This window comes from Rousettus aegyptiacus, unplaced genomic scaffold (assembly GCF_014176215.1).
Source record: "Rousettus aegyptiacus isolate mRouAeg1 unplaced genomic scaffold, mRouAeg1.p scaffold_m13_p_9, whole genome shotgun sequence".
Classification (NCBI taxonomy): domain Eukaryota; kingdom Metazoa; phylum Chordata; class Mammalia; order Chiroptera; family Pteropodidae; genus Rousettus; species Rousettus aegyptiacus.
Window position 1 is genome coordinate 47846729 of NW_023416312.1, and position 10830 is coordinate 47857558.

The following is a 10830-nucleotide window of genomic DNA, read 5'->3' on the forward strand; positions in this document are numbered from 1 at the left end:
AAAAATTCAATAGCTACATTGTCTAGTGGCTACTGGCAAGCACTGACTGTAAAAGTAAAGGAATTTTTATATTTGAGGGGTTAGTATCTTTGATGCAGAAATAAAATTTTTCTATATATTTGTAGACTTATTTATATAAGTACTTTAGAAATCTTAAGTTAGTGATCTTTTCGTGTTTTTATTTAGAATTATGTTTCGCCCTTTAAAAAGAATAGATTATAAAGTTTTTAAGGGCACTGATGTTAATAATCTGCTTATTACACTGATTAGACATTCTTGAATGTACAAATCTAAAGGGAAAATTGCATCTTTTTCAATACACACAAATATTTTCATAAAATTGATTTTTATCTTTATGACCGATCCAAGGTGTTCAGAGTGTTGGGGTGCATTCTCCATGGTGTTTCTACACATCTTGTGACAGCATTTGTCTGAGACTATTGTTTTAAGGATGTTTGTATAGCAAACAGCCTTGGAAGACAGAGCTCCCTCCAGGGCAGAGGATTGGTTTGTTTCTTGAGAAGTGTGATATAAATAACATCTCTCTTTGGGGCAAAGGTTGGTCAGGTTTGCTCGACTTCCCTTTCAAAGTTAAGGAGGTTCCTAAGATTGTGGTTGTTCAGCTTGACACAAACCCACTGTACCCAAGTGGACTGTTCCACATCTCTCCCTTGGGTCTTGGGGGCCAGGGGAACTTTATCAGTGAAGCTCATGCTGTTTGCTGAGCCATGACTAATAAAGTCATGTCTCTAATCCAGGAGTCTGTGTCATTCTTCCAGCCTCCATGAAACTGACAGCCTCACATGTAGGCTTGCAGTTCGGGTGAAATCTCATTCCTTACACAGTTCTTGAAAAAATAAGACAAATTAGAGCAGTAGGTATGCCCTGAGAAGCAGCCTCCAACCCAGAGTGTGGGAGAGAGGCAGAGTGGTCAAAATGTGAGGATTGAATTCATAGGAGGTGAAGAAGTCTGGGAACAAAACATATCATTTTATTTTGTAAGACTTCCTAATCCATTTAAATTTTGGCCAGTTAAACCTGGACCTCAAAATAGAGGATATAGGTTAATATTAATCTTGGTCAAAATCAAGCCAAGCCAAACCAAAACACTTGAAGACAGGTTCTTTGTAATTACGTGAATACAAAATTAGCTTTGTCATCACCCAGTTTTTCCTCACCATTGTCAGTTCTAAATGGCCCCATATTAAAAATTATCCCACTGGTTTGTGAAACTTCTCTTCTCATCCTAAAGCTACCACACCATTGTTATTGTTTTAACAATCTTAAATCAGTAAAGAAGGCTTTTAGTAAAAATTAGATTAAAACTGGTCTGTCTCATACTGACTCATCCCCCCAACCTTGCCCCCCCCTACTTCGCCCTCGCCCCACATTCCCTCTAACCTTTCCACACACACTTTGATATGGAAGGTATACAATGTGTGCCTAGAAAGATGGAAAAACATCACTTCACAGATTAAAGACAATCAATTGAAATGCCATCTTTATTAAGGTGATGGCATTAAATTACATGGCATATTTCTGAGTCCACGCTCGCGCTCTTCTGTCATACTTCTGCCTGTTCTTTATGTAGACCTTCGCGATTTTTGGAACCAAAGCATCTTCTGGGTTGGGGTCACACAACATGGTGTATATGGATAACAATAGTTGAGAAATGGTCAGTGCCGGTGACCACTGAGATCTAAGGATGTCCAGACAGATGTTTCCATTTCTATCAATGTTCGGATGGTAAATTCGGGTGGTGAATGTGATCTTGGGTGGTTTTAAGGGGTAATTGAATGGAAATTGAATCTTTAGAAAGAAAACCCCTTCCTGGTAGGGGCTGTCGTTGGGCCCCTTTATAGTAGCCTGCCAGTTGAACATGTCCTCCCCCACTGGCCCTGCTGAGCACTGGGCAGGCAGGTCACGAGAAAGGTCAAGGAACTCTTTGTAGATGCGCTTTAAGGCCATCGTCTGCGACACGTGGCCAATTCTTGTCCTAGAGTCTGGTGACAGGTATAAGGCCATGCTAGAGATCAAGGGGTTGGGGGAGAGGCGACTGATGCATCCGCTGGTGGTTGGGTGGAGAGCGGGCACTGGAGTAGAGGGGGGTGTCGGTGGAAGGGGGCGGTGGCGGAGAGGAGGACTAAGGTGAGGGATAGTTGGGAGCTCGACTGGACCTGCTGGGCTACTGGACACCAGCGGCCCGTGGTGGCTGCCAACGCCAACTCTGGGTTGTCCTGAGCTGGAGACTCCGCCGCTCCGTGGCCCCACTACCCGGATGTCACGCTGCCCGGAGACACAGCTGCCTGGTGATGCCGCTGCTTCTGCCTCGGGCTGCCTGCCCCTGCCGCTCGCCTCTGCCGCCCACATCAGGACCCAACGACAGGAGGGGATCCGCTCTGTGAGGTCATAGGGGCCACGCTGATGACATGATGTAGCGTCATCAAGGGCACATCCCATGGGGGTCGTGGGCAAGAGTTTAGTATAGAAGGATGAGGGGACAGGGAGGGGGTGAAAGGGACAGGGAGGGCAGTTGGAGGCGAAAGCAGAGTAGAGTGGTGGCAGAGAATAAAGGAGGGGAAAGAAGGACCATGGAGGAGAATTGAGGGGAGAGGGAGGGCAGGAAGCTTCGAAGAGGGTGAAGGGAATGGTGTGAAGGAGGATTGGAGGTGGGAGCGCGCCCTTGCTGCCTGGCTCACTCAGTGCTCTTGCTGTGGCCTGGCAGGTTGGGGAACACACACCATCCACCGCTGAGAGTTATCCCAATAAATAAAAGCAGTTCAATGAATTCCTCTCCATTTCTCATCCCAGATTTACCTGCTCTTACCATTTTACTCCTTGGCCGTATACTAATTTCTCTTTCTCTCATTCTTGGACACAGCTATACATATACATACACATATACATACACATACATACATATGTGTGTGTATTTATTTGAGAGTAAACTATAGGCATTATGCCCTTTACTCCCAGACACTTCTGAGTGTTTTTCCTGAGAGACATTCTCTTACATAATTAAAGTGACTTTTAAAGTTATTTGTAATAACATTTTGATAAATTTACTTTTTATAAAGAATTAAAGCCTTCAAATACTCAATTTTGAACTAAAATCAATTTTTTGATAATTGACAGAAATAGAAGGAAGAAGACAGGAAAACAGTAGTCTCTTTGGTATATATTAAGCAGTATATTTAATACTGACATAATTTTTTAATATCTGTATTCCAATTTTGTTGATTGACAAATAATGAGCTTAAAACATATTTAAAATTTTCCAGTACAGGATCCAATATAGGATCAGGTCTATTGTCTTTAGTTCTGTTTATGTAGTCTCCTTGAATCTGGAACATTGCGACAGCCTTTCTATGTCTTTTGTAATACTAATTTGAAGAATTCAGAGCATCTGGTCTCCCACCACTCATTCATACTTACTGGTTTTAAAAACTGTAGCTTTATTAATAAACCAGACAATATAGGAGAGAGGAAGATGAAAAGGGGAAAGAAAGACTGCTCAGATTTCTATTTTGAATGCTGTAGTAGTTACAAATATTTTATGATGTATTATATTAAGACATACTCTATATTGCTTTTGTAAAATGAATGGATTTATTTCACTCACAGGAAGTTTGTATTCCCCAGTATTCTCTGAAAAGGTGATAAGCTGACAAATCTTTTGTGGCGATGATTACATTTGCTAAGAAACTAAGTAAGAAATCTAAGTTCATGCTTAATAAATGTATCTGTATCTTTATTTACCTATATACCTCTACTTACAGTTATATATACATATCAATCTGAAAGCAGAATTAATTTATGTGTGTGTATTCTCATCAGTGAAGTAAATGTTGAGTAAAATTGTTAATGTGAAGTAATTTACAGATTTATGCCTTTTTGTTTTTAGTATTCTATGTCTGCTATAACAAAGTACCACAAACTGAGTGGCCTACAACAGGAATTTATTTTCTCACAGGTATGGAGGCAAGAAGTCCGAAATCAGGGTATTGTTAGCATTCTGCTGTCTCTCGAAAGCTCTAGGAAAAATATCTGTCCCTGCCTCCCCCTAGATTTGGTTTTCCAGGCAATCTTTTTTTCCTTGGTTTCTGACTGCATCACTCCAAATCTGCCTGTCTTCACGTGGACTTCTTCCCTGTAATGTATGTCTGTGTCCACATCTCTCTCTCTCTTATTAAGGACACCAGTATTAGGATTTAGTGCCCATACAAATCCATTATGATCTCATATCAACTTGATGATATATGCAAAAACTATTTCCAAACAATGTCATATTCCAAGGCTCCAAGTAGACATTAATTTTGGGGGAGAATACTGCTCAACCTAGTGGAAGCTGCTCTCTGACTCTCAAAATTCACATTTGTCCCATGTGTGAAATACATTCACCCCATTCAAACATCCTCAAGAGTCTTAATTTATTCTGTCAGTAACTTTTAGTCCAAAATATAATAAATTCCAAATTTCCAAATCTCATGATCTAAATACTCTACATCAGGTATAAGTGAGATTCAATACGATTTACATTGAGACAAAAATCCTCATTATTTGTGGACCCATGAAATGGGAAAACAAAGTTTTCTGTATCAAAAAATAAAACCAATGGGGCGGGCATAAGATGGATATTTACATTATGAAAGGGAGAAATAAACAAGTTATTGGTCTCAAACAAATTGAAACCCAGATGTGAAAAGCCCATTAGTTTTCATGGACTGAAAATTATCCTCTTTGCCTCAGTCTTCCCTCTGGGTCCAACGTGGCTATGTCAGCTCCTACCTCTGTTCCTGTTTCTCTAGCTTCTCTGCTTTTACATTCACGACTCTTCCATTCTAGTGAATTTTTTTTCTTGAAGGACAGACAGTTCATGTTTGTATCTGAGTAGATCTGTCAGTCTGTTTCCTGCCTGTAGAATCCCTGAAGTCTGACAGCCTTTATACATTTCATCCTATTTTTGTCCCCTTCAGTCTGAGCTTGCAGTTCTCTAGATACAGTATTCTCAAAAACATTGTCATATTTCTATTTATGTCAAGGGGATCCATGCCATTACATGAAGGAGTTCTGTTCAGGTCTTTCCTTGAGAACCTCACATCTATTCCTGGCTTCTGCTGAGATTATTGATTGAATCCATGAGTTATAGGCTTAATTTATTCAGCAAAAGGTTTTACTGCCACACATTTGGCTTAAAGCATGCCATCTTGACTGCTAAGAATGTTCTAAATCATGAAGTTCTGACTCTTTTTTTGCTTAACATGTCTGTCTTCAATTTATCATATTCTCACATTTTAGTATAAATAGCAAATAGGAAGCAGGATGCACATTTCACACTTTCCTTGAAAATCTCAGTTAAATGTTTATCACTTGCAAGTATGACTGTCCAACCAAGAGCAGAGCACAATTAAGCCAAGGGTTTTGCCACTTTATAATGAGGATTGCCTTTTCTCCAGTGTCCAATAACAGGTCCTCATTTCCTTTAGAAACCTGAGAAGAAACTCCTTTAATATCATATTTTGATTTAACAAATAGGTTTCCAGTCAAGATGGCAGAGTAAGAAAACGCTATGGTTGGCTCCTCTCCCAACCACATCAAAATAAAAACTAAACTACAGAACAACCATCATTGGGAGTTGCCTGAAGTCTAGCTAAACAGAAATCCTACAACTGAGGACATACACAAGAGACCACCTCAAGACTGATAAGAGAGACAGAAACATGTAATTGGCTGGTCCCACACCCACGTGTGGTGGTTGAGAATAGGGAGAAGTATCTCAGATGCAGAGGTGCCCCCTGAGGAGTGAAGGATTCCAACCTCACACCGGGAATCCACAACCCAGGGTTTCAGTGCCAGGAAGAGAAGTTCCCACAACTTCTAGCTGTGAACTTCTAGAAGTTCCCACAACTTCTACCAGTGGAAATTATGGCTATGAGAAGGAAAGCTGTTAGAGTCCCAGGCATCCATCTTAAAGGGCTTGCACAAGGACCTGAAGAACTCATTTGCTCTGAGCTCTAGTGCTGGTACAGACATTCAGAAGGCGCTAGGGAAATATGGGGAGGATCTGAATTATCTAGCTACAGGGCAAGGGCTGAAGGAAGCTTTCTCCCAGACAGAAGTACTGGAGAATCCATTGTTCCTTTGTTGAAGCAATCGCCCTCCCAGTGTGAAGAAACAGAAGGCCATCATATTTAAGTCTACATCAACCTGGCTAACATGGTTTGCCCACACTGGCGATTCCCTGAGACCCTGCTACACCCAACTTTTGGGCCCATCCAAACCACTTCCAGTGGTGTTTCCATACACATGGCCTATCTTAGCTCATGCTTCAGACTTTCCTAAATTCTCTCAAAGGTTCACATACCTTGAACAAGAAGCATCTGGCCTTGGCTTGCCTGGTACCACCTGCTGAGCAGCCCCAAGGCCAGCACTAATGAAATCCAGCCTCAGTTACTGCTTTGGCCTCTTGAGGTGCCTCCAAAAACAGCGTGTGTAGCAAACATTTGCAGGTTGCTTAGTGGCTCATGCCAGGTGGCCCAGCAGAGCATTGCACAGCCTGCAAATAAACTTGGCCTGCTGTGGTGGTGCCCTTCCAGGAGACACTGAGCCAGCATATACCATAGCCAGCTTCAGATTAAGCTTGATCATCACCCAGGGATGCATCCAAGGATGACACATGAAGAAAGTAGACTAGGCAGACTCAAGAGCCCTGCTAAAGTGAATCCTGCTTAGAAGGGTCAGTCCCTGCCCAACAACTTCTCCACTATAATCATTAGCCAGTTTTCACAACCAATAAACCTCAAAGTCAATCCTTCCCCTTGATGCTAAAAATACAACCAAGACACAACTATAACAGGAGGGCAGATGCAACCCATAAAAGGGACACACCTGGAGTGCCCAGCTCAGGGGACCAGGGATGACCGTGCCATTGGGCTCCACAGGACACCGACTACATAAGGTTACTCTACTAAGACAGGGAGACATAGAATCCTTACCTAATACATAGAAACAAACACAGAGAGGCAGCCAACATTGGGAAACAAATAGGCATGTGCCCAATAAAAGAATAGAACAAAGCTCCAGAAAAAGCACTAAACAAAATAAAGAAAAGCAACCTACCAGATGCAGAGTTCAAAACATTGGTTATAAGAACACTCAGTGAACTTAGAGGAAGAGGAGATGAACTCAATGAGAACTTTAACAAAGAAATAGAAAATGTAAAGATTGAGATGGAAAACATAAAAGAGAATCAGTCAGAAATGAAGAATACAATAATTGAAATAAAAAATACATTAGGAGGAATCAACAGTAGATTAGATGAAGCAGAAGATGAAATCAGTGATTTAGAAAATAGGTAGCAGAAACAATCAGAACAACAACAATAAAAAACAAATTAAAAAAAATAGGATAGTTGAAGGGGCCTCCTAGAAAACACCAAGTATGCCAACATTTGTATCATGAATGTTTTAGGAGAAGAGCTAGAGCAAGAAATTGAAAATTTCTTTGATGAAATAATTACACGAAACTTTCCTAACTTCACAAAGTAAATAGACATGCAAACCAAGAAATAGACATATTCACCCAGGAAGCACAGAGTCCCAAACAAGAAGAACTCAAAAAGATCCATACCAAGACATATCATGGTTAAAATACTAAAGGTTGCAGGCAAAAAGAGAATCTTAAAAGCAGCAAGAGGAAAGCAGTTAGTTAGTTACCTACAAGCAAGCTTCTATCAGCATTCAACTGATCTCTCAAGAAAAAATTTGCAGGCCAGAGGAATTGGCACAAAATATTCAAAGCGATGAAACTCAAGTATCTACAGCCAAGATTACCCAGAAAAACTATTATTTAAAATCAAAGGATAGATAAAGAGCTTCCCAGACAACAAAAAGCTAAAAAAATTTATCAGCACCAAACCAGTATAGGAAGAAATGTTAGAGAGATTTTTTTAAGAAGAAAAAAAGAAAAGATTTAAAAATGTGAATAATAAAATGGCAATAACTATCAACAATTACTTTAAATGTAAATGGACTAAATGTTCCAATCAAAAGATAGGGTGGCTGAATAAATAAAACATGATCCTTACATATATTGCCTACAAAAGACTCACTTCAGATCAAAAGATACACGCACAGGTTGAGAGTAAAGGGATAGAAAAAAATTTCATGAAAATGGAAATAAACAACAAAACAACAACAAAAATGAGCTGTGGTAACAATCCTTATACCACACAAATAGATCTTAAAACGAAAGCTATAACAAAACACAAAGAAGGACCCAGTAATCCCACTTCTTGTTATTTATCTGAAGAAATCCAAAACACTACTTCAAAAGGACATGTGAATCCATATGTTTTTTGAAGTATTGTTTACAACAGTCAAGATACAGAGACAATCTAAGTTTTCATCAATGGATGAATGGATAAAGAAAAGGTGGTATACCATTTGCAATGACATGAAGAGACCTAGAGGTTATTATGCTGAGTAGAATAAATCAGACAGAAAAGGATAAATACCATATAATTTCACTTATATGCAGAATTTAAGGAACAAAAGAAATGAACAAAATTAAATGTAAACAGACTCACAGAGAATAAACTGTTGATTGTCAGAGGGGAGGGGGTTTAGGGGGCAGGATGAAAAAGATGAAAGGATGAATAAGTACAAATTAGTTATAAAACATTCATGGGTATGTAGAATACAGCATAGAAAATATTATTTTAATAACTGTGTGTAATGCCAGAAGAGTGCTAGAGTAATTAGGGTAGTCATTTCATAAATTATATAAATGTCTACCTGAAAATAAAATAATAAAAAAAGAAAAATGATTTTATAATGCAAATTCAAGCTAATAAACTAGATATGTGCTAAAAAAGACAGTATGAAAATAAGAGTGTGAAATATCTTGTTAATGTTTTATACTGATTACTGCGATAATATTTTAGATAGGTTAAATAAAATATATTTAAATCAATAAAAAAGAGGAGGTACATATATACAATGAAATATTACTCAGCCATAAAAAAGAATGAAATCTTTCCACCTAAAACATAGATAAACCTAGAGGGTATTATGCTGACTGGGGTATGTCAGACAGAGAAAGACAAATGCCATATGATTTCACTTTTATGTGGAATCTAAAGAACGAAATAAACAAACAAAACGGAAACATATTCATAGTTACAGAGAACATTTTGATGGTTGCCAGATGAGAGAGAGAGAGTGGTTGGCGGGGGTGGGGGTGCAAGAAAGGGAAGGAGAATGAGTACAAATTGATAGTTACATAATAGCTATGGGGATGTAAAGTACAACATAAGAAATATAGTCAATAATATTATAATAACTATGTACAATGTCAGATGCGTTTTAGATTTATCAGGCGATCACTTCATAAGTTATTTAAATACCTAATCACTTTGTTGTACACCTAAAAATAATATAATATTGTATGTCAACTACAATTGAAAAATTTTTAAAAATCAAAAAATTAAGACTATTATATTGAATTTCTAAAAGGAAAATAGATGGGCAATGTAGACAGAGATAAGGAAATACTAAGCAAGAACCAAAAGACATGCAAGAGATTTAAAAACATCAAGAAATAGAGAATGTCTTTAATGTGTTCATTAGCAATCAGAACAAGGTTGAGGAAAGAATCTAGGAGCTATAAGCATATGGCCATATAATTCTTAAAACCAAAAATCGAAGATTATGAAAATTGAAAACAACACAACAAAATATCCAAAAACTGTGAGAAAATACAAACTGTGTAACATATGTATAATGGGAATACCAGAAGGAGAAGAAAATGAGGGCAAAAAAAAAAAAGGACCAGAAAAAATATTTGTAACAATAGCAGAATTTTCCCAAATTAATCTCAGACACGAAACCACAGATCCAGGGAACTCAGAGAAAGTCAAGCAGGGAAAATGCCAAAAAAAAACCATTTAGGTATATCACTTTCAAACTAAAATTAAGAAGGAAATAAAGAAGAAAGAGAGAAAGAGAGAGAGAGAGAAAGAGAGAGAGAGAGAGAGAGAAACAGAGACAGAGACAGAAAGAGACAGAAAGAAAGAAAGAAAGAAAGAAAGAAAGAAAGAAAGAAAGAAAGAAAGAAAGAAAGAAAGCAAGCAAGCAAGCTTTAAAAAGTCCTGGAAGAACACAGAATGCAACAATGTTTACCTATCAAAGCACAAAGTTAAGAATTACATTTGACATCTGCGCAGTAACCATGAAAGCAAGAAGAGAGTGGAGTAAATTATTTAGAATGTTGAGAGAAAAGAAATCCTTAACCTAGAATTTGGTTCCCTGCAAAATTATTTTTCAAAAGTTAAGGGAAAAGAAAGACTTTTCCAGATAAATAAGCATTGAACCTTGCCTTGCCTTGTAAGAAATGTTAAAAGAATTTCTTTAGACAGAAGGAAAATATTGTTCAGAAACTCATATTACACAAGCAGAAAAAAAAAAATCAAAAAGGGAAAAATTGATAGTAAAATAAAAAAGATTATTTTTATTAATTGTTCTAATAAATAACAGTAAACAGCACTTCAAAATATTAATATCGAAAATGTGTTTGTGTATATGTGTGTGTATGCAATCGACAATGTAATATCAACAATGTAATCAATCAGTTGGACATAATGGGCATGTATGGACTACTTCATTTAACAGGGACAGAACATACATCCTTCCAAGCTCACACAGAGCATACCATAAGATAGACTACATTCTAGGTTATAAAGCACGACTTTATAAATTTTAAATAATAAAAACCATACAATGTCTGCTTTTAGACCACTATGGAATTAAATAAGAAATCAATAATAGATAA

General features: G+C 37.9%; 1 protein-coding gene across 1 annotated transcript; it reads right to left on the reverse strand.

The window, feature by feature from the left end:
- Positions 1-1524: 1524 nt before the first annotated feature.
- LOC118607827 (ubiquitin-conjugating enzyme E2 D2-like) lies at positions 1525-1968 on the reverse strand. Its single transcript, XM_036227140.1, has one exon. It carries the CDS (start codon positions 1966-1968, stop codon positions 1525-1527), a length of 444 nt encoding a protein of 147 aa, XP_036083033.1.
- Positions 1969-10830: the final 8862 nt, after the last annotated feature.

Excerpts from the sequence above, each read along its gene's own strand:
- LOC118607827 (XM_036227140.1), bottom strand. The coding sequence starts at position 1,968 with ATGGCCTTAAAGCGCATCTACAAAGAGTTCCTTGACCTTTCTCGTGAC.